Source organism: Carettochelys insculpta, chromosome 6, assembly GCF_033958435.1.
Source record: "Carettochelys insculpta isolate YL-2023 chromosome 6, ASM3395843v1, whole genome shotgun sequence".
NCBI classification, from domain to species: domain Eukaryota; kingdom Metazoa; phylum Chordata; order Testudines; family Carettochelyidae; genus Carettochelys; species Carettochelys insculpta.
This window is the reverse complement of record NC_134142.1, coordinates 13,264,284-13,289,369: the sequence shown is the minus strand read 5'-3', so window position 1 is coordinate 13,289,369 and position 25,086 is coordinate 13,264,284. Positions and strand designations below refer to the sequence as shown.

Sequence of the window (25,086 nt, the reverse complement as noted above, 5' to 3'; positions counted from 1 at the left end):
GCCCTTGGGCCTTTGAATAAAGCCCACATAAAAATTTCCTCTGAGAGGACAGCTACTATAGTGACAAAGTTTTTCTTCTGTTGCCTGAAAATTGTGACTGGTCAAGGGAGACGTCTCCTGGGCAGCTAAAAGACCCCAGACTACAGCCAGCACCTGAAAATCGTGACCACCGAGGGAGACGTCCCCTAGGCAGCGGGAGACACCCCTCTGACCCCGGCTACAGCCATCACCCGAAAATTGTGACCACTGAGGGCAATCTCCCCCAGATGGCTTAAAAAACTCTGGACGACAGCCAGAACTCAAACATCGTGACTGACAAGGGAGACTTCTGGGCAGCTGAAAGGTCCCCTACTATAGCTAGCTCTGAAAATCATGACCACTGAAGGAGATTTCCCTCCGGGTGGCTACAAGACCCCTGACTATAGCCAGCCCCTTGACCTTTGGCTAAAGCAAATCCAAAAATTTCCTCTAAAAGGACAGCCACACTAGTGACAAAAGTATTTTCTTCTGTTACCCAAAACTCATGACTGCCCAGGGAGACTTCCCTTGGACCCTCACCATGCACAAGCTGCCTGGCACCTTGCACAGCACAGCCTTTTATTGATTTGGGGTCAAGCCATGTGATGCAGCTGGGCGTGGGAAATTTCCAGACTGTGTGGTGCCTCTATGGGGAGGGAAGGAAGAGGATGTTGGGGGTCAGGACAAATTGTAAGTGGCTGAAAGGAAGTTTCTCGTCCAAGCACGATCCCCACCCACATACTGGCTACTGCGCGATGTGGGCGAGGGAAAGTTCCAGAATGTGTGGCGCCTCTCAGGGAGGGGAGGGGATGTGCGGGGCTGGACAGCTTGGAAACAAATGAAAAGAAGTTGTTCATCCTATCAGGCAAGCGTGACCCCCTCCTCCCCACACAGCCTAGCTGCCACATGGTGCCAGGGTGGGAGGGGCAGTACAGAAAAAAGTAAGGCAGCTAGCAGGGGTATACACAGAACCACGGACCCCACAGCCACGCTACTAGCAAAGACAAAGAAACACGATTTTTCAGCCTCTCCTGACCCTACAGCCATGGGCTTCCAGGTGTCAAATTGAAACAGTCTTCCTGTTGCCTAAGTCCTCTGCACCTGAGAGCAATGACGACAGAAGAGGCCAGAGCAGAGAAATGTGGGGCACACATGGGGCATCTCTGGAGGCTAATGAATTTGATTTAAAGACATGGCTACCTCACTACCCTTCATTCAGAATTTTAAATTTGAACTCAATGCTACACCCGTCAGGTTACTACAGTATTATATCTATATTATTCAGATTTTAGTGCACCATAAATCACGCTAATAGAATTTACAGCAAAGACAGGCACTTGGTAAAAAAAATTGGGCTAAATGACTTAAAGATATTACCTTGCAACGCAGACATAGCCTGAGGAATCTGCTTAATACAGAGCAAACATTTTTACTATAATAAAAGAGCTGCCTCCTTTTCTTTGCACGAGCTAAGTGACATCAGCATTTCAAGGGAATGCAAGTGAGCTAAACAGGTATGTCCTATTCATGAGCAAAATCATTGCTTAAATACAATGAATATTACTCCCCATTTGGCTTATGCTAAATGCTTTTGCATCTGCATGCATTGTATTCATGCCTCTTCTTCAGACTTCTGCACAGACAAATACTCGCTATTCCAACGATAATCCCTATAATAAGCACATGCATTCTCTCACACATTCTTAAAATGGAAATGCAGACTGTTTACAAAAATGTCGTAACCTGTCTTGATCTGTGCAGCTGCTGTGATTCATGGAGAAAATATCTGTGTGTTAATCAACAGCAGCAATCAGTTATGTTAAAAAAATACCAGGGATAATAGATATTAATAAATTCAACTGAGAGGAACAAAATATATGTTATCTTTTCCTGAAGGAGAATGAATGCTTTATTGCTCGCTGATGAGATTATTAAATTTGATAAGCAAAATTTGCAGTGCTGTCAAATAAAAAATTGTGATTAATTGCTTCAAAATATAATGGTGATTGAGCACTTAAATAAAATACGTTTACGTATTTAGACATTTTCTATTTTCAAATATACTTCAACAACAGAATACAAAGTGCGCAGTGCTCACTATCTTTACAATGTAAATATCTGCAATATAAAGAAATAGTATTACAGCTCAGCTCCTACAAGTACAGTCAAGCAATCTTTGTTGCCATGTGCATAGGTAGGTTTTTATTATTTATAACATTTATTATTTATCTTACAAATGTATTTTTTTATTTACATAACCACAAACAAGTAAAACTTTAAAAGCCTACAATCCACTTCTTGGTCAGCAAATCTCTAAGGCAAACACATTTCATAGCATTTCTAGAAGATAATAGGCTCTCTTCTTATTTACAATGTCACCTGAAAGTGATAACAGGCTTTTGCAGGGGCCATGGCACTGCTATAGCTGGTTGCAAGGTGTTTAGGTACCAGACAGGCTTGACGATTGCATGCCCCCTCATGCTTCGCCCACCATTCAAGGATATGCTTTCATGATGACAGGCTCTGCTCAACAACAAGCCAAAGCAGTTAGGTCCAACACATTAATTTTCATCTGAATCCCATATCACCAACAAAAGGCCGATCTTCTTTATTGGTGGTTCGGATTCTGTAGTTTCCAACTCTGAATGTTGCTCTTTAAAAGACTTCTAGCAGCATCTTCCACACCTCATCCTTATCAGATATTGGACAGCATTTCTAATTCTTAAAACTGGGGCAAGTGCTGTAGCTACCTGTAAAAGTCTCACGCTAGTACCTTCTTTGTAAAATTTGAACTTCATGCTTTCCTAAACTGAGCAACACGTACTGAGTCTGAATTTAGGAGTAGCATATGAGTGACTCACACAAGCCAGAACAAAAGCCAAGAGGATTCAGGCAGTGCCTGGTACCATGCTACTCAGAGACCATCACATTCACTGAAAGTAAAAGGAGATTTCTCCATGCTAATTTGCACTACTTTAGTTTAGGAGTGACTGGCATCTCCTGCCTAATGGACAGCTCCATTCCCCCCAACTCTTGTAAACAAGAACATCTGCAACTGTGGTGTAAAAACACACTAGCTGCTAGCCACACGTGGCTAGTTGGCTTGCACACTAAATGTATCTTCAGAATAAGTGTGGCTAGTTCGCTATAGCTCTAGCCTCTACAGTGGCTACTGCTTCAGAACTTGGACACAATGGGTCTATTAGATCACAAGGCAGTGCACGCACCCACAAACTTCTTCCTCAAGTCTTTGTCACAGTCAATGGAATCGGTAATTCAGTCCTGCTTCTCAGTAGATTAATATATTTGGATGAACACACACACATACACGAAATCCAAAACGGAGCATATGTCTACACTGGGTCCTTTTAGCTCAGCCCCCACATCTTGCTAAATGATTGGGTAACTTTTAGATGGTCAAATGAAATGTACTGAAGATGCTTTCGCTGGTTCTCAGAACGTAAGCAAAATGCTAAATTGTATGAAGTTTGCCTTGTCCACTAGAACAGGACAAGATCGGTTAAGAATGGTGGGGAATGGTAGACCATAGGTTATTGATTTGAGTCATAAACCCATCCCTCCCTGGGGACACTGAAACTTTCTGCTGCCAGATATGACAGGTCCCAGAGGGGTAGCCGTGGTCTGGTTCAACAAAAACAACTCCAGACTTCTTGTTCCCACATAGAATCATGGCATGGAAAAAAGCAGCAAAGCTTGTTAATCCTTGGATGTGGTGTCCATAATGTTCTTACATTCACTGGAATGTCAGAACAGGGCTATTTTTTCTGCTGGAATGCCACAGAACAGCGTTCCAGCACCATTTTTTGTGGCGGCGTCATTTGGGAAGGTGCCTGGGCAGCTCTGAGCTGCATGTGGCTCTTTAAGAAGCCATTTGCAGCTCTCAGCACTGCCACTCTTACCACTCCCTGGCTAGGTCTACACTAGCCCCAAACTTCAAAATGGCCACGCAAGTGGCCATTTTGAAGCTTACTAATGAAGCGCTGAAATTCATATTCGGCGCTTCATTAGCATGCGGGCAGCCGCGGCACTTCGAAATTGACGCGCCTCGTCCCGACGGGGCTCCTTTTCGAAAGGACCCGGCCTACTTCAAAGTCCCCTTATTCCCATCAGCTCATGGGGGGAGCTGGAAGGAGCCATGTAGCTGCACTGAAGAACAGATGGCCCGGCAAAGGAGCAGCAGGAGATGCAGCATGTGGGTAAGGTAAGTCGCTGAATTCTGGGTTGGAGGGGGTGGTTTGGAGCTGCGGGGGAGGAGGGCATTAAGCCTGGGTATGGAGGGGGGTGGTTTGAGGCAGCAAGCCTGGGCGCAGGAGGGGGGGGATGGTTGGGATGAAGGGGTTAAGCCTTGAGGCCAGGGGGGTAAGCGGGGCAGAGTTGGAGGCAGAGAGTAATTGAGTCGCGGGGCAGGAGGGGGGCAGTTTGGGACTGCAGGGTGAGGCGGGTGTTAAGCTGCCTGGAGGTGGTTTGGAGCTGTGAGAGGGGTCTGGCATTTTTTTTCCCCCCTAGGAAGAAGAGCTCTGGTTCAAAGGCTTCAACACTAAACCCTCTTCAGAAAGTGATGTTCTAATTATGTCATATGATGGACGCACAGGGGCACAGAGCCACATCCTCTTGAGTTCTAGTCACGTAGGACACCACCCCACCCAAGAAAGGCAGGCGCCTGACCAGTGTTCATGGTGCCCGGAGGAGAACGTAACAAAGCAGGCACCGTCATATTCGAGATGTGACGCCAACAAGTCAGTGCTTGCCACTCTCTGAGCTTAGGACTAAAAATAAACAGGCTCAACGTCTCACACGGTGTTGGAGCTTAGGGGCACTTCTACACGACTGGAACCATAGGAGGAACAAAGGTGATCAGGCATTAAACTGAGGTGCAGAACACCTGTGATCATTCAAGATCCCACAGCTTGCTTGGCACGCCAGGAGCCGAGCACTCCTGGAACCCCTGTTGAATCCCAGCCCGAAAGAGTCCTTTGCTAAATCCTGCCAACTAAAAACCTCTCTGAGGCAGCAGCCTCCTTCGCTCCCTGCCCTGGCCCATTCCGCAACCTCTCACACTGCCGCATTTCAGGATCATGGGAGGCAAGACCAGCAGGAGCATGTGTATCTGTTTCTCAAACATGCCCTCTAGGGCGCCCTCTCATTGGGGGGTGGGGCAGGAGAGAAGAATACAGCCCTCCGATATTATCACAGCTCCCATTGTGCTTGCCTCATTTCGCTGTCTATCTGGACTCATTTGATTTTAATGGGGCCCCTGCACTGCTGAACGGCAATGAGAAATTCCCCCTCACTTGACCCCATTCTCCATCTGGCACTCTCGGCCGGGAGGGAAAACAAGCAGAGGTTAAATAAGATGGTTTCCTGGGATGCTCAGAGGATCTGGAACCGGAAAGCACAGCCAGAGGGTTTGTCCTGTAGTGCAGCAAAGCAGTGTGCCTTTCTTATGGGGCCCAAAGGAAGCACAGCATGGTAATGTCACACAGCTCTATGGGGGTGTATCTGACACCCAGCCTGTCATCCCCACCCTCACTGACCCCCAGAGCCAGCACTTAAAATTCCTTTACACATGCATCATTCAGTTCCCAGCACAAATTCAACACTGCCAATGACAGGGCCACAGGAAAGATGCCAGAGCTGCTTAGCCTCACAAGCCGAGACAGCGAGATGGGCTAGGTTAGCGTGACCACAAGATTCCCTCTCTTCACCCTCCATCCTGGGCTTCCTCACAGGAGCAAAGAGGAGTCAGAGACATCAGCAACTAGCTGGAGAGTAGAGGCCAAAATAAACTGGGAAGGAATGCAGGTGATCTTCGTCACAGGCTCTCTTCCAAAGGCCACCCGCTGTTTGGGCAGATGGCACAGCTTCCCCCCGCACCTGTGGCTCAGCCACAGCTGTGGGAAGTCTCCAAAGAGCTCTGCCCAGTTTCCTGCATTCAGCTGATGTGCAGACCGGGCAGGACACATGCCTGCATCACAGGCTGGGGGCATGTGTTGTTGAAAGAGGCGGACGAGCTGTTTGTGATGGACTGCAAGGAAACGGTGGGGCAGAAAGGTCTCCAAAAGGGAGGAAAGCTGAATGCCACAATAGGCCCCAGGTTTCACTTAGAATTAGTGTGCTGAATTATAAATGTTTCCCTTTTCTCACCTCCCCCCGGGGGCTGCCTTATTTTCGCCTCCCAGTTTAAAGACCACTCTGAATTAAGTGCAGAACCTAAGGACCTCGTTAATTTGTGCTAACGACTGGGCAAACTCATTGTAGATCATTTAATACTGCAAGATGGGGAGTTAAAAAAAAGAAGCAAAGCACAATAGAAGAACAAGGACAATGCACCATGACATGGACTTCCTTTGGATATCTGCAGAGGATCGCTGTGCTGTAATTATTCAGGGCAAAAACCTGCAGTGCAGCAGCAACTGTGCTTCAATGCACTCTACCATAGTGAGCAGAGTCTTCCCTGTGTGTGAATTTTGGGGTGTGCAAATAAGCAGAGTGAATGAGATCGTGTTACAGATCAGAGCTTGATTTCCATGAGGTACCTTTCATGTACTTCTCAGGAGAAATGGGATAGGTAACAGCCAAGCAGTGACTCTGACAAATGCTGAGCATGCGCTCAGCAGCCACTCACAAACAGCTTTGATCTCCAGGCTTTGCAGAGCCCCCAGGTCTCCCAGTTCCCCAGACTGGAAGGAACTACGCACATGAAGGTGGATCTCACCTTTCATTTAAATAGTAGGCTCCTAATCCTTTTTCCTGGGTGGACCACCCTGGAAATGGCAAGGGATATGAACAAAGGCCAGGAAGTTGCTGAAAATAACTAACAGCTGGGCTCCATGCCTGCAACTGGTGGTGTGGGGCTACCTCTGGATCATCCCATCACAAACCCCTATAAAATAGGAGACGGTGACATCTGGATGGACCCTGCAAGATAACCTTCTTGAAAAACATCTTTAGGCCACATTTTACAATGTTGGGTGGAAAGAGCAGAAAGGAATCAATTACAACGGGGAAGGAAAAAAAAAAAAAGGTTTGAGGCCCTGCCCACCCACACTATCATTAGTTCAGCTTTCCACCCATCAGTAACATCGTATCGAGAAGGGAAGTGCTGGTCAGGACACAGGGGCCATAAGGCCTTCGGTGCAGACAAACGTGGCAATGTCTCACTGTACGGCACCTCCTGCAACAGCAGGAGGCCAGGCTCTCCTGTCTGGCAGAAGTAACACCAGCTGACCAAGGAGGGTTGCCTTGTCTTTCCCCTGGGCTGTAACAGAAACCTTGCTGTCGCTGCTGATTAATGTAAGGAATGAATTGCAAACATGAATCATGCTGGTGCTAATTGTCCGTATACATCTAAAGAACAGATGAAATCCAGGCTATAGAAAGTCAGAGATCCTATTCACTGTGTGATCTCCACGGGCAGGCTGTGCATATGCTCTTGTGAATGAAGGGGCTCTGCTGGGAGGCTGATGTCCAAGAGCATCCAGCTGGCCAGCTCCTGAATTCCTTCAGGTTCACACAACTTGTTCTTTTTTGTTACTAGTTTCTTAAGTAAGCTCTTTGGACAAAATTCCCCTTTCCCTTTTCTTTTTTCACTCCTCCTTCTCTTGTGCTTTTTAAAGGCTAGGCCAGATCCCAACCTAACGCTCATGATTCCATGTCCTTTTGCTGCTTATTAGGAGCGGCTACAACAAGACAAGTGGGTCTGTCCCACAAAGGCTCAGTGAATCAATCATTTTGTTAGTCTTTAAAGTGCTACATTTCTGCTGCTTTGTTTCGTAAGCCAATCAACAGGTGAGCTACTGTATATGAAACACTGCGACAGTTGATTGTTTCAATTTGTAATATTCACAGTAAAGCCTTTGAGGCAGCTGATCCAGTCTGCCACATGGTGTTAAGTTGCTAAAAGTTACAAGACCTCAAACTGTAAGTTAACCATCTGGTCAACACCCTTGCTGGTCTTCATTCTCTCTCCCCCTTTAAATGTCTTTCCGTCTGGGGCTATCAGTGATCTGGCAAATGAAGATGAAACCGATTATAATCAAATGAGGTCCTGTACTATGCTGTCCCTGTCTGCTCACTTCCCTTTGTGGTGTGACATTGACACCATGAGCTCACTCCATTGCTAAAGTCATTGTACAACACTAATTAACAAACCTAGTGAAGCTCCTGGCCTCAGGGGAAGTGGCAGTGAGATTGTGTCATTAGCACTTTCAGGAAAAGGTCAATAGTCCTGTACGCTCTGGTGGACATGCACTGGCTGGACGGTGGGTTACAGTTTTGCTCTCATATGCCACGTCTTAGAAATGAGGTGTCACTTTGCTATAAATGTGATTTGAACTTTGACCTACTCTATACACTCCATTCACCTCTCCCACCTACTTAGCCCCAGGGCTTTCAGCACAATCTTGTCTCATGCAGCTGTCTGAGTAAAAACACTCTCTCACCAAGTCCCCATTGCCTACTCATTTCTAACCACTCCGCAACAATTGCTTGCCTGCTGCTTTCTCTAGGCCTGCAAAACACATGCCTCACCCCTGCCTCTTAGACTTGGTCTACACGAGGGAGTTAGTCGATTGCAGATATGCAATTCTAGGTATGGCAACTGAGTAGCTAGAACAGATATATCCACATTTGACTTACCTGGCTGTCCACAGAGAGGTCAACAGGAGAAACTTCTGTCAACCTCCCTTACTCCTCATGATCTCGAGGAGCACAGGGGTTGACCGCCAACCCCAGACAGTTTGATTTCTTGCGTCTCTACCAGGCGCACAAAATCAAACTATGGAAGATCGACCCTGACTGGGTCAGTCTTCCCAGTAGTGTAGACTTACCCTAAGTGACAAAGCCCCAAACAATTTGTTCAGCTATACTGTTCAGAACTGGTCGTCTCGTTCGCCAGGAACTCACGCGCATGTGAAATGTGAGCCATCATCTTCTGGGCTCTTTCCAAGGTGGTCTTTCACTTGGACGTTCACAGCCGCCCTAAGACAAACAGCTCATCCCCAGCCTGCAAATAATTCAGAGAACTATCACACAACAACGTGGCCAGACTACCCTGATGTTCTATGTTTTATAGGTGTTCCCTACTTCTCTGAGCCAATGCTTTCAACAACTCCCTTCCCACACCCAGGTCCCAAAACGACCAAAGAGCATTTTGTTGCCTTTTGGCCACAGTGCTTCCATCCAGGCTGCGAAGCCAAGGATGCTTTGTTTCCGGCCAAGTGCTAAATTAGCCTCCCCAAAAGGAGGGGAAGGGAAGAGAAGCAGCTGTGTGGCTATGAACGAATGCCTGTGTCTGCCCAGTACAAGTGCAGTACACAGCGCCTGCACTGTGGCTGGGATGGATTTGGAGTGGCTCTGTAACAACTTGCAAATGCCATATATTAGCCTGGTTATCAGGCAATTTACAGTCTGAATTCAATTGGGTTAACCCACTAGACAGCCATCCACAGAAACATACAGGGAAAAATGGCTCAAGATAGCCATTTCTCATCAAATACCTCAGAGTTGTTAGAGGGCCTACTAACTTCAATGATTTCTCTTGCATTTCCAGTCAACCTGGTTTAGATCAGGGAGGGTTTGAAGGCCAGGAACAAGAATGGTAGTGCCATTAGAGGGCTTAAAATGACTCAAGATTTATGGTGGAACCAGACAGACATACGCACTTCCTGGACAGTTTGGAATGGTCAGCTCTGCATGGATTACTGTCAGGGATAGCAAGCCTTTAGATAAGCCAGGCATGTATGCAGACTGTTATTTTAACAAACAAAAACATGCACTTTTTTTGCTAAGCCATTATCCCTCCCATTCAAAGCAAACACTTTGTTTTAAGGCGGCTGGTCTGGCCAGTACACGCCACTGGCCAGACTCCCAAAGGTAACAAGTGCACATGGCCAAACTCAGACCTGCAGGATAAGAACGACTGGCACAGCAGACCAGGGCCTGCTCTAGGAATAGGAGAATGACAGAATTCCACCCCAGGACACCAAAAGACCCGATACCTGAGTGGACATGTAAACACCCAAAGGTGGGCTTGAACCTGTGACCTCTGCAGCTCAGCGCAGCAGCCTCTACAGTTTGAGTTAAAAGCCAGCTGGATCTCAGCTCAGGTTGTAGAGGAGACTCATTCTCTCTGAGTTGTCTAAGTGCCACTGCATGGGACACTGAATCACACCCAGTAGGTGTGGGGCTTAGGTGCCCAAGAGACCAGAACAGTCTTTGCCCACAAAGGGGGCGGCGGTGCAGCTCGCCCTGCAACTGTAGCAGTGGCGTCATGTGACAGAATATATCTGACTATAAGTATTTATAAGGAACTCTTCACGGTGCTGTTAGAGAGAACAAGCCACAGACGTCTGCAAGGATCCTCTGGAAGTTGAACAGCCAATACTTCAGAAAAAAATCCATTTAAAGTAGCTTCAGGGATATCACCCGCCTCTGAGTTTCTCCGCACACATCTTTGGGCTTTGCAATCACATTTTGTTTTGCCAAATAATTTCCCTCTTTTGTTGTTCTTACAGACCCAAACGAAACAAGTGAGCACAGGGCAAACCTGACTGTGCGCCAAATGGGGTCAAGTCACCAAGCAAACTAAAACTGAGATATAGCCCTTCCTCCGTCATCTTTCAGTGATCACGAGCTCTGATTTGTAACCAACATAGGTGTTCAGACAACAGTGTGTATGGTTTAAAAAAAAAAAAAAAAAAAAAAAACCCTGTCAGGACCAAATTCACCAGTGGTTTAAAACTGGCATTGTTCTGCTCAAGGTAGCGGCTCTGGGCCAGGTTTGTACAAGCAGAGAATTTTGCCCACTTTGGCTCTCAGATGCTGAGCTCTACCCCAGGCACTTAGCTTCACAAAGATGTCCAGTTAACAAAAATGCAACCAACTATGTTCTCTCCTAGGATGCCAAATGCTTGGGGAATGAAACTGTGAGCACAAGGGCTGCCTAGAAGTGCTGAAATTTAATCCTTGGTCTGATAAATTCAGCATCCAGATCAGCATATTGCATTATAGTCGTCTTTTTCCCCCCTCTCATGCTAACACCTCCCAGACCCACACTTCTTGGTTTTCCCAAGGTTTAAAAATGATGCTAACAATAAGCAAATACAGCATGACCAGATGCCTTTCATGGTCAGATGGTTCATTGTTTAAAGAGCTTGAGTTTAAAATCCAAAAGATTGTTAACAGATGCAGTTTTTGGCTGGAGACCTCTCAAACAAAGGAGTGTGTGGTGATTGGAACTAAAAAGGGAATTACCTTTAAAGATAAGAACTACAAACATTTCCTATTGAAAAACACCCCCCCCCCGCCCCAAAATCAGGTCAGCATTTTTTGTACCATGCAGCAAAAAAAAGTTAAAATATCATCTGCAAATGCTTCATCTGGCCTAATATTTCAACCTGTCGTGGCAGCAATTGCAAGCATATTCTGCAAGAAATGTTTGTCATTCAATCCAGATGACCAAGCAGGGAAAAATTGCAAGGGATTTTTAAGCGTCATCTTTGTCCATTTCCAGTACTGCTGTGGACATGGTTTTCTAGGAGAGAGAGTTCTCACCAAGCTCCACTAAATGAACCACTGAATAAAGATATGAACCAATTGTTAAATTGACTATGAAGATCCTCACAGATACACATGAAAGGCACATAGATTGGCAGAGTGGGGGGAAGCCATTTGGCAGGGAGAACAAAACACATTTGAGAATCACTTTGCTATATAACCCATTTGTCAGCTTCCCCTCTGCACATAGTTATTTTCCGTTTATACTGCAGAAGAATCCTGACTTTACATGCTAAACTCTAGAGATTTTTAGATACCAAAGTAGGCTCTAATTGCATTCTGTTCAATATTTCACATCTTTGCAGCACCTGATACTAAAAATACACTAAGATGTCTTTGCACTTTTAAAAATTGTCACTAACACTGCTCTGAATCCTACAATCTTTTCAGTTTGTCTCATTCCTTCCCAGCCCTCATGCTGCTTTTATAAATGTATGTAACCAGAGAGCTAGTTTTAAAAAGCCTTAGTGCTGCTGTATTAATTTCAGTGGATTCTAGCTAGCAGCCTATTTCATGTGGCTGAAAGAGATCAGGTTCTGCACAAACTATTTCCCATCTGAGCTGGGAGCTTCTCAACTGTCAGGAGTTTGTACTTCAGCTGAAATGAGCCCTGATTCAGGCGCAATAAGCGTTATTTATTTACTCTCTTTGTAACTGGGATGCCTCTGCTTTGGGGTCATCTGGAAGCACTCTTTGGTGGAAACGAACTCATTCCCTCACTCCTGACCGGACAGCCAAAAAATCCAAAAGCTGAACTCTCCCTTTCCTCCCCACACTTTCTAACAATGTTCCTTCTAGGAGCAAGGGAAAAGCAGAGAAGATTAGTTATACAAGTCTTTGTCAGGTGCTATTACTTTTAAATTTGCATCTTATCCCACTGTTGGGGCATCTCTGCATCCTCGTTTCCCTTCTTTATTATAGCTGTACACTGGGCTGACGACTTCAAAGGATCCTTCTTCAATAATCCTTAAATCCCTTTCCTGTTCTGAGGGCTGCACCATTTTCTGTTTACTGTATGCTGCGCGCCCTGTTTGGGTCACTGCCCACAGACTTGCTATTGTGTATTACATGGGGCTTTCCTCCCCCCGCCCACAGCTCCCATTAAATAATCAATTCAAATCCCTCTAAGTCAGGTTGCTTTGTATTGCATTGGCTGCCACCTTGTGATACTTCCAGCACCATCTGCTTAAGAACTGATCAAAATAGCCAGTTGGGCGCAAGTTAGTAAACCCCGAGTGTCCCAAAGGGTGGCTACAGCTGCTACAGGTTAGAAGGAGCAGCTGCCACACAGGGACGGTCATGCAACAAGGTTGGGTGGGTCTCTACAGGATCATGCAAAGCTTTGCTCCCAAGGGAGGGTGCTAAGTAGTCACTTATGAGGTCATTCAGATGAGCTGTCATCTACACAGTGACTGGTCGGAATGCAGAAGTCAGCAGGCTGAAAGATCCGCGCCCCCCCCCCCCCCCCCCGCCCACCAAATGAGGCCATCTGTGCCAGTCTCCATCTCCCACCCCTCCTCTCCCTACCCGTCACGTATAAAAGTTAAGGGTTTCATGGGGGTCTGGGTGCACGGGCCTGTTTGCCAGAACCTGGGAGTGGACAGCAAGGGTTCATTGCACAATGACTGCTCTGTTCTGTTCATTCCCTCTGAAGCACGTGGCATTGGCAACTGCTGAAAGACAGGACACTGGGCTAGATGGACCACTGGTCTGACCCAGTCTGGCTATTCTTGTTCCAATGAGAGGAACTAAGAAGCTAACCATCAGCTCCAGATCAGCTATCAGGCCACTGCACAGTTCCGTTGGCTTCCTACCTAAAGTAACAGTTGCTCTTCCCTCTAGCTCCCAGTGACCCATTTTCCCTCCTGGTCATGGCAGCCAGCATTCTCAGGGCTCCAACATGCTCCAGGCTCTTTTATCAACGACTACAGCATTTAAAAAAAGAACTTGGCACATCTCTTAATGCTTCACTGTTTTGTGAACCCGGGGCTTTGAGGCAGGAATCCTGTGCCTTTGGGATTAGCGCAACCCTGAACCTCCTCAAGAACCGCCACAATCTGCATCAAAGGTCCCATGGCATAGCAGCATACTCCACATACCAGTTTTTCTCCGAAAGGCACGGGTCCCGGCTACAACTGACGGTACCTCTACATCGCAGCTGGAGGAGCAATTTCCAGCTTGGGTAGCTGCACCTGTGCTAACTTTGACAGAGATACTGCGCTAACAAAAGCGGGGTGAACATAGTGGCATGGGTGGTGGCACAGGCTAACCACCTGAGTACATAACCAAGGTCTGCCCTGGGGTCATATGAAACTGCTCCTCGTGCAACATTAACTGCTGCTGCTTTTAGACTTTCAGCTTGATCAGAGCTAGCATAGATACACCTGCCCCAACGGGGATTTGCAGATCCTGCAGCAGCACAGACATACCCTGAGAGGGTAGTGTGGAGTTTGGCTTTAAAGAACGAGCTCCGTTACAGCAGGATGCTGTGACATCACTCATTTGCAGAAGGTTAGACCTTTGAGAGCAAATTTAAATTACAGGGCCCAGAGAGAGGGGCCTGTGCTACAACAAATCTATGAGAAATATCTCCAACCCAAGTGTGAAGTTATCAGATTATCAGGTCATCATTGCAACCACTTATATGTCTGCAACATATGTTGTACAAAATGGGCCAAGTGAGGGGTATATGTAAAGCTTATGGTTTGCTGGTTATGATTATGCTATTTGTATGCACATATTTTTGTATTTGAAGTTATGATTGCTAGTTATGTACTTTTATTTGGAGGTGGGAAAAGTACCAAAAAGTTACTTGAGTAAAAGTGCAGCTGCTTTCACTTCTGGATACTTGAGTACCATCTAGGCATGACTTTTACTCAAGTAGTTTTCCCTGCAGGACACCCACAACTTGTACTTAAGTATCACACACATTCCAGGGAAGCTGCACTTTTACTCAAGTAACTTTTTTGGTACTTCTCCCACTTTTGCTTGTATTTCAAATGTTGACTTCTGGGAAACACTAAGAGGAGGTTTAGTCAGCCTTTTGAGAAGAGACTGCTGAGGCTGACTAGAACTACCTGGGGAGGTGTCAAGCCACATCTGATGAGCTTTCCTGTGATGATTCAGACTAGCACAGGAGCAATGGCTTCTACATGTAAAGAATGACTTATGCTTGTCACAGATGGCTACTTCAGGACACTGCTTCGTTGAGGGCTGATTGCTAGTGAGTTCTCTTTTGGTTCCAAGAGGCAAATGTGAATACCTAAGCCTACTTCAAGTCCAAGCAGAGCAGCGGCATCGAATAAAAAGAAGGCGGAGGACCCTAGAAATAGGGAGCCCTACTTAAGAACTGCCATACTAAGTCAGGGACAAAAACCTTTCAGTCCAGTGTCCATCTCCCCAGTACCAAAGAAAGGTGCAAGAGCTGCCAGATGACAATTACGGACCTAAGCTGAAGCCTTCCTCAGCCAGCTAATTCAGTCAAATGGTACTGGAGCCAACCTCATGGGCCAGCCTGGCAGGAGACAGTTTTAAACTACACTAATTGTTTTAGAGAATGATGTGCTATTAAATCAGGGCAATCAAATTTCTCATATGTAGTTTTTACAAAACCCTGTGACCACCGTAGCCACTCAGATCAATGTGAAACCCCAATCCTTTTAAATATGCTAAGAATGATGCTAATCCAGGGAGTGTCCTTCCCCTGCCAAAAATGAGGGTGTTTCTTGCTAGAGAACATCAGAGAGCTTCCAACCTTCTGCCGTGCAGCTGGGCATGAGTCATGCATAGACAGGTCGCTTTTTAAACATTAAATAAATAATACACAAGCAAAATTACCAAGCGGCTGATCAGAACGAAAAAATTTTGCTTAGAGCCTTAAACTGTGCTCCTGACCTGGAATTTTAACACCTAGGGCAGCTCAGATAGAAAGCTCTCCCTCCTGAATTATTTTAGAAGATGTGGCATGGAATGAGGCAATTTCCTCATTCACAGAGTCTATACCAAGCTGTTGCAGTATTTGAACAAGCACCGCACTCACTTCCATAACGGACAGATGGAAAACCAGCAGCATTTTCCTCACCCCGCCTCAGATCTACTACACACGATTTACAGGTTGAAACTCCCTTGTCTGGCACTCTCTTATTCGGCAACATTCCTCATCCAACAGGCAATGGAAGTTGCTGGGCCAGAGCACACTCCAGCTCTGTGGGGCACAGTGGAGTCATACTGGTGTCAGGGAGCCCCACTAGCAGCCTGCTCTGGGGAGCCCCAAGGCAGGGAGCCACACTACCTGGAGCCTGACTAGGGCTGGGGAGACCCACTGTGGGGAGCCCAAGCCCCAGTCGCGAGCCCTTCCAGGAGCCCCACGGCAAGGAGCCAGCCTGTGGCATGGAATCCTGCCAGCAGCCCCACTGCTGCGAGGGCCCCTGCAGGAGCAGAGGAGCCCCACAGCTTGGAGATGGCTGGGGCACGGAGCCCTGCTGGCAGTCCTACAGCCTCTGGGACCCTGGCCGGGCTGGGGGAGCCCTGCAGACAGAGCAGCCTCAGGGCTAGGGTATCCTCCCTACAGTGGAGAGTTGCTGGGGTAGGGAGCCCTGCTGTGGGGACCCCAGGGGCAGGTGGAGCTCTGCAGCCATGCAGGGGAACCTTGCAGGAATGGGGCCCCCCCTCCAGGAAGCCAGGGGGCCTGACCTCCCCTTCTCCAGCAAATCCCCTTGCTAGGACTACTCAGGTCCCGATAGTGCCAGATGAGGGAGGTACAACCTGTACTTTGAAATAAGATCACTAACGTGCTCTGAGGGGAGCCCAGGCTGTGAGGGTTAGATACACACATCTCAGAACTGGAAGTGACCTCAGGAGGTCACCGAGTCCAGTCCCCTCCCCATTCGACAGGACCAAGCACCATCCCTGTCAGATTTTTTTTTTTTTCTTAATCTATTTGCCCCAGGCCCCTCAATGGCCTTGTCAAGGGTTTTAGCAGGCCAACACTCAAACCACTGAGCTATTCCCCCAGTAAACCCATTTGCCCTAGACCCCGAAGTGGCCCCCCTCCAGGACTCAACTCACAATGGTGGGTTTAGCAGGCCAATAATCAAACCACTGAGCTACATGTTGAGAGGAAGAGGCTAAGAGCCACTGGTTTAGGGACACTAGGGTACCTACCTGACTGTAACCCACAATTCACTTTTTGAACAGAGGAAGCTGATTTTACCCCAGGATTACAGTTTTAAGAGGCAGGGTATTTCTGCCTTGTTGATGCGTGCAATTTGTAAAGCCTGCATGCGCTTGAACAAGGAAATGAAGAAAGTATGTTAGTCCCAACCACTCTCTACACCAACAGATTAGATAGCAAATCAGCTCCACACAAAGTATAATTATAGGGCTGTGCCTGATTTAAGACTTAATTATTCTTATCCAGATGAGCCAGTGTCTGACCCCACCAACCTGGAGGCAGTGATGAACCAGTATTTTCTGCTTATGGTCTTCCTGATTAAGAACTGTACCTATTACTTAAGGCCTCTTCTGCCCTCAAATTTAAGTCGGAGACATCTTAGTCTTGTTGTATAATAGATTTCAACATTACTCATTAGAGGCTCCAAACCGAACCCTATAAAAGCAGGATAACCCTTCTGTTGACCTAACATCACAAAGGTCATGAAGGAAAGGGTCAGTACCACAGATGTGTTCATATAGTACAGGGGCTACGCCATATTCTCTGCGAAGTGAGCGCTTGGGCAGATGCCCAGAAGATTCAGGTGCTGCCCAGCTGATTAGCAGAGTGCCTGCAGCCATCCCCTGTGGGTGGCATGTCTTTCTATTGGTGCTAAACATACCCATAGGCCTTCCTGCATGTAACAAAATTTATTCTGCCCACAGACGGAAAAAAGTAGAGGCAAACCTGGGTGCTATTCCTTTAAAAAAAGTGGAGGCAATGCATGAAAGGACCCTGGAAATCTCTAGCATTTCAGAGCCAACTTTTGCAACAAGGTAGCAAGATTACTGGCATGCCATGGTGCCACCTTTGAATGGCCTGCCTTGCAGCAACAAGACCAGTTGCCCCATTCCACGACCATGGGTGTTCTAGAACTCCACACCCACACACGAGCTCTCCAGCTCAAGACTTTATCCCTTCAGGGGACTTCTCTATAAAAGCATTGCCCAAAATTGGAATTAAAAAAAATGCGTGTGCATAATGGAGTCCTGGAAGTCACTACTGGAGGGGAGTTTTATGGACCAAATAAAAGAATGTGTTGAACAATTTAAAAAGTTACTAGGGACGCATGGACCCTAATTTTGACTCCACTAGCACTGTGGGCTTGAAAACTTCTAACTTCGTATTCTGCTTAGAGGAGACCACCCACACAGAAGGTAGGCAGGAGAATTCCTGCCCAGATAATTTAAATCATAGATGCCTTAGAAACATCAGAGAGACCATTTGAGCTGCAAAGAGACCACTATCTTCGAACTGATCAGACCTGTCTCCTTCTTAGCACATCTGAACTCTGGCAGCTCTGCTTGGTATAAAATTACAGGGATGGAAGTGGGGGAGGAAAAGTTTGAGCTCTGTTGTGAATCCCAAACACACCAGGGTCTTGCCATCCCTAGATTTGACCCACTCCACCCATTACTGAGCTAAGCACACGTACAAAAGGATAATGGGGAGGAGGAGCTGGAGAGAGATTCATCCCTCTGACCAGGGTAAGGAATGAGTTAGTGCAGTAAATAAATCATGGCCACCAGAACATCAGGCTAACAAAAGTGAGTAGGACAAGAAGATGGCTGTAAAGAAAACAGGAAAAAGGGGTTTTTTAAATGCTTTAATCCACGTTATTAGTTCTAGTGGAGTCATTTCAAATGGCATGCAGGTGTCTTTCCTCTGCCCTCCCAAATGCCACGTTTAATGACAACTGTGGGGATGAGAGATCAGGTCAACAGAAGAGCTATTTAAGCGATGGTGCTACATTTTGTAACATCACTTCAAAGACACTCTCCTCCTTCCCCAGTTTCGAAAGTTGTTAGAAGACACTATTATTATTATTACTGAACACACAACAGGTCTCTGACTGCCCTTAAGCCAGAGCGCTCTTCACCCAGAGCAGCTATGTCAGAAATATAAATGCATCTCACTTACTACATCTCCTGTTAGGAAATGGAGTGTAACACCAGCAGATGCACTCATGCCACTCGCCTGTAAATGTGAATTTTACATGTGCATGCCCATTAGGAGGGCATGAGCCATGGAAAATGCAACTAGTATCGTATCCACATTCTATGGCACCTACAGGCCAATTGACAATGTTTCAGCCAATTTCTCTATTAATGAATTGGTGACGACAATTTTGGTCTCTTACCAGAGTTTTGTTTTATTTTGTTGCTGTGGAACCCTACTGATTTTTATCCCTTTTTTAGGGCTAAGTGATTTCAGTGCAAGATACGTGGGGGTCATCGTTCATCCTGAAGATGACAAACTTCACATTGAAAGCAGCCGAGAATACAGTTTATATTCAGTCTGGTATGGACTATCCCATCTCAGCACTTGTGCCCTGCAACATTTCCCACCTACCAAACGTGAGGTGGGAGTTTTCTGTGTAACACAGACAGTATCACCTCCAACATATTTTGGAGAACGGTAGCTCAACAGCGTCTGTTCTCCATGTCTCGTAACACATATGCAAGGCGACATTCAACTCAATTAAAAAGGTGGCAAACTCAAAATGGACTGAAAGAGACTTTTTTCCCCTACACTGTGGGACTGACTGTGGAACTCACTAGCACTGGAAGTGATGGAGTCTAAAAACAAGATTCTAACAAGAGACTGGCTGTTGATACCTATATAAAGAATAGCGATAGTAATACTGTTCTTTGAAAGGAATTCATGGAGGTTAGGTCCATAAAAGGCTATTAGCCAGGGGGTAGGAATAGTGTCCCTGGCCTCTGTTTGTCAGAGGCCGGAGACTGATGGCAGGAGACCAGTCGTATGATTGTTGTCTTCTGTCCACCCCCTCTAGAGCACCTGGCACTAACCACTGTTGGCAGACAGGATGCTCGGATGGATGGACTTTGGTCTGATCCAGTAATGGCCATTCTTCTGTTCTTATGAATATTAAGCTTTAGCCTTCAGGGCTTACGCCAGCCACTAAAATGAAAGCTAAATAAGATCTAGCAGAGGCCGATTTCCCCAAATTTGCCTACATCAGGGCTCCTAACTCTGAAGTCTCCAGTGATGGCCACTGCCGGAGACCAGACAGACTAGGTGAACCTCAGGTCTGATCCAGCCTGGAACGTCTACATATTTGCAACACTATCCTCAAGTTCATATTTAAGTCAGCAGGTTTCAGAATGAAAACGAGAAGTTCTCTCAGAGAGCCTGCCATTGTTAAAAACCTGGACTGGAATTTTGGGACCACGCTCTGATGGCTAGTGGAGCTGCAGATCACAGGATAAATACATTCAAACAGAATAATGTTTGAGAAAGAAAAATAGAACACAAGTTTAACTTGTGTGCACATAACTGAGCACTAACTCCTCTACCAAGAGCAAGAGACATCAGCACTGCACAGATTCCTCCCCAGTTCGGCCTGGCTAGAAAGATGTTAGTGGCAATTTTAAGGCCCCACAGGGACATGTGCTGGGGAAGGGAAGAAACAGTCTGATCCTCATTAGTGTGAGTATGGGGAGAAGCGGAGGAGACTGGGAGAGAAAGAACTATATTTAAATCAATGGGTTCAAAATCCTTTGAACTGAAGTCTCCTAGAACCTAAAAGGAATACAACCATTAGCGTGCTATACAAAGATATTACAATTTTGTAGAACTTGCTCTAAAACCTTAAAGAATGCAGCAGGCAAAGAGAGCCTTTCTATATATCCCCCCGCCCCCCGCAAGATATCCTCTAGCATCATAATGCTTTCTTATTTACTGAATGATTCAGCCAGCCCTAGAGAAAAAAAAAAAATCACTACTTTCTCATAACTTTTAGAGCATTTTTCCAGAAAATAAGGAACACAGAAGAGAAACCCAAATCCATTTCTCTCTCACATGTCCACAAGGAACCAAAAAGTCTCTTACTTTTTTCTTACTGCAGTAGATCTGCCATTTCTTTTCTGCTGGAAGTGCAAACATGGCCTCTCGGTGTTTGTCCGTAAGGTCAAGTTCATCCTGTGGGGTGGAAATACAAAACACAGAATTACAATCCCAAATAAATGGAAAAAAAAAATGCAGGTAGGAACTATGAGTCAATGGACAGTGACAACACAGCATGACAAGCGCCATGCAACCTCCCTTCTTCCCACAGAGTATCGATTGCTCAGGATCAATCATGACAATTATTTTTCTATTATTCATAACTGTCATTCTAGGAGCAAGTGAGCTATAAATGCATTTGTACAGTTGCTTCTGGAACACACCCTTAGTACATATGGAAAGGCAAGCATTTTTACCAAGTACATCATCTGAGCCAGAGCTGGAGCCAAACTTCCAATATATTACAGCCAGCTGAAAGTAACTGTACAGAACAGAGACTTATTACTCAATACGGCGCTTTAACTAAGACAAGCAGAATGGTCTCAAATTCCACACATTAACATTTGGTATGAACAAAGACAGCAATTATCTCAAGCATTAAAAGGACTGCTTCCCTTCCTTTAATGTTCGTAATTATCTCGGGCAAGATCCTTAACTTCTCCACCGCTCGCCCTGCCCTCCTTCAGTTCATGTACTTGCTTTGTCAGTTTTTATTGCAATTTTTTGGACTGATGTACTACATAACTGGGTCTGGACTGGACATTCTACAGATCTGAAGAAGTGGGTCTGTCCCACGAAAGCTCATCCGCTAATAAATCGTTTTGTTAGTCTTTAAAGTGCTACGTGACTGCTTTTTGTTTTAACTAGGACCTCGCCAGCCAACCTGAATAATCATTTCTACACTGCACATCCTTGTGAAATTAGACTTGTCTGATCATCCACCTTCTTATTTGGATTGCTGAAATACGCAGAAGGTCCAACCAAGATTGCTGCCCCCATTGTGTTAAGTGCTGTGCTGGAGCCGATGCCCACTGCAAAGACCTTACAGTCTAACCACACGAGAGAGGCAAATGGCTGGAGACAGGAACTGTTACCATCCCAATTTTACAGATGGGAAACTGATGCATATCAAAGGTAAGTGACTTGCCCAAGGTCACACAGAAAGGCTGAGAGGGGGCAGGAAATTAACCCAGGCCTCCGGAGTCCCAGCCCAGTGCACAGAGGTAGTCCGAGAAGGGCCATACAAGGGATGTGACAGCTCTCTACAATAACCCATCCGATTTGTTGCAGAAGTCTTCTCTCTCTCACCGTCATGTTCCTCAACTAACATCATATATGCCATCATGTGCCAACAATGCCCGGATGCTTTGTATATTGGACAGACTTCAAACTCTCTTAGACAAAGAGTTAATGGGCATAAGACAGACATAAAAAACACTCCTGATCCACTAACCTGTTAGCCAGCATTTTAATGGAATGGGCCATTCTGTTAATGACTTAAAAGTTTGCGTCTTACTGAAGAGGAATTTTCACAACACTCTTCAAAGAGAGACCTATTGTGCCTCACAATGCTATTCAGTTATAGCACAGCTCAAGTTTGTCAGGTGGCAAGGGATAGTCAAAAGTGAACTGGATAAAACTTTATTTAAAAACCTATTACACATCTGATTTCACTTCAAAGGAAATTAGTCAAGCTCAGAACAGGTACCTTGGAACCTTTTCAATTACGCACATGGAGAAGCTTTGTATCTTACATTTAGTGATCATTTCTTCAAATCAATATGCTGACTTTGCTTCTATGGGCAAGATTTACAACAAAGTCCCGGAGTTCTAGAACCTCGGATTACTACAGCAACCATAGATTGAATAATCTACCAGGAAAAAGTAGTTTGATGAGCGTGGGAAAGAGAAAGGAATAGAAATCTAAGCACAATGGGCAGTAAAAACTCCCATCATTTTTTTCAACCTAGGAAACACAACAAGCAAACCCTGCACCAGGGCACGTGCCAGCTTCCACTGAAAACAGTCATGGTTTCATGGCTATGGAAAGGACTGCAACTTGAGCAATCATGGCTCTATATCTGGCTCTACCACAGGCTTCCTCCATGAGCCACAGCACTTTATAATCTCTGTGCCTCAGCTCCCCATCTGTAAAATGGAGATAACACGTTCTGTCTCCCATCCTTCGCTTTGTTTATTTAGGCTGTAAAGCTCTTTGGAAAAGTGTGTCAAAGCACACAATGGGGCGCTGATCTCAGACATGGCCTCTACACACTGATATAATAAATATTAATAGGGTCGCACAAGTCTAACTGATGGCTAAGGCTGGGAAGCTGTTTTTAAAGTTACACAGCTCCCGTGGAGTATGCTCTGTGGGCTGCCGTTGCTTTACATTTTAAAGTTAGACTCTCACATTATTTAGCGCATTGTAAAAACTTTGTGCAGGCGGCCAAGATTTACTGATCTCATGGAAAGAGATTAAGGCACAGAAAGAGTTCAGTGAAGAAAGGATGTTTTAGGTTCATGGGCAATTGTGGAAAATTGAAAATGAAAGTTTTGGTTCAGTGGTTGAAATTATTGAAATCTTTTTTCAAGTTGGGTCAAAATGGGGGGGTGGGGGGGGGAAAAATCAACCTAACTTGAAAAAACTTAATTTGATTTCATGCATTTTGACCAAAGCCCTAGGCAGATTAGTCTGACAAAGCCACCAGAGGAAAAAGGAGGTGACCATGGTGGTGACAACACAGCTGTACTGATGACAAGAAATAAAATAAGCCAGCAAGCAGAGAATACAAAGTGGTGGGCAGACTATAGATTTCTAACACACTTCCAAATTATAAAACTGATTGACTTAACACAGTAAATTTCACTCTACCCGATTTCCAGAAAGTTTAATTGTAGAACATAGCCTTGTTACTCAGAAACACCTACGCAGGGACATCCTATGCTTGAAAGAGGCATGTTTAGGTCAACAACAACATGTGACAACAAACAAATGTGAAATCCTCCATAACCAGTGACTAACAAGTGTTGCCAGCAAACAAACATAAAGGGATGGCCCAATTTTAAACAAACAGTCATTTGGATCCATGAAAACTATGTTGTACTGTACGTGAAAGGCCAATTTGGGCTTTTTGTATTTTACGCAAACCCACAAAGGATTTGCATCCCAGAAAAGGTTTAGGGTATTCTGCTCCATGAACACCTCAAAATTACCCAGTCACAGATTACCCTTCAAACCCATAATCTGTCCGAAACTGAGTGGGAGGAAGAGAAAAATCAGTTCCAAGTTTTTGAAGCCAACGGCTCAATCATCAATTAATGAGGTTCATTTGCAGCTCTACCCCAGCGCCAGAACAGCGCATAGATCAATTAACTATCATGCACTGAATAATTAGACATTAGGGAGATGCCAGCTGTCAATTAACTTTGTAGCTTATTTGCTCACATTATTAAATGGGGTGAAGTTCGGCCCAGTCTGGGGAAGGGGATGGGAGGGGACAGAAGAGGAAAAGGGAAAAGACACAGGATAGTCTGGCATAGCAGAGGACAGGGGTGTGTCTTCCGTATCTGGAAGATCAACCCGGTGAGGGTTGATCTTCCAGGATTCAATTTCATGCACCTAGTGGGGACACACAAAATTGAACTCTCTGGTCATCAGATGACCCCAGTACTCAATCTCATGAGGAGTAAGGAAGGTCGATGGGAGAGCTTCTCCCATTCACCTCCCTCTAAGGGCAGCCAGGTAAGTTGATTCCAAAGACAGCTATTGCAGTTATGCAATCGCCATAGCTGGAATTGTGTATCTATAACCAACGTTAAAGGTCTAGTGCAGACCTGTCCTAGGTTTCTCTCTCGCATACTCATTCACCCCTTCAATTGCAGCTCAGCCCTCCCTCCTCCAGTCCCACCATTCTATGCCTGGCCCATCCAGCAGAAAAACCTGCCATTTGTGCTGTTTTATATAGTCCATTTCAACTGAACTTAAGGGACTCAAACAGTCTCCATCTGCTACCGAACGGAAGTCTCAACCCAGAGCGTTTCCACTGGAAACATGCTGCTCTAATATTTAGCCCATACAGTTAAACTATTAACCTTTAGATGAGGAAGCTCATTTGCACGTCAAAAGAGGAGTTTGAAAACATATTGGAGATTCAATTCGAAAGGTTTCATACACGGTTCCTGGCAGGTACAATGTATCAGCATAATGATTTGCTTAGCTAACATCAAGGCATTTCATTTGAAGAAACCATGGCTGCTCTGAAGCCTCTCCTCTAAGCACATGTAGTGCAAGCTGTTAAGAGACAGGCTCTCTCTCAAAGATAGTTTTAAAACCAGCTGGGTTTTAAGCTCCTTACTTTAAATGGTGAACTAGTTGGGAAGCACAACTGTATCGTTGGTGTAGTTTTCCTTTCTTGGAGAGGCAGCAGCAATTTTCAAACTGTGGGGTCACTAATATGATTGGAGTA

At 45.6% G+C, this 25,086-nt stretch overlaps 1 protein-coding gene across 1 annotated transcript in view; it reads right to left on the bottom strand.

Annotated features, from left to right (window-relative positions):
- The window catches only part of DAAM1 (dishevelled associated activator of morphogenesis 1), a 184,721-nt gene that overhangs the window by 81,482 nt on the left and 78,153 nt on the right, over nucleotides 1–25,086 (bottom strand). The window contains exon 3 of the mRNA XM_074996291.1: nucleotides 20,663–20,752. Coding sequence (XP_074852392.1) covers nucleotides 20,663–20,752 — 90 coding nt within the window. The remainder of the gene's footprint in view (nucleotides 1–20,662; nucleotides 20,753–25,086) is intronic.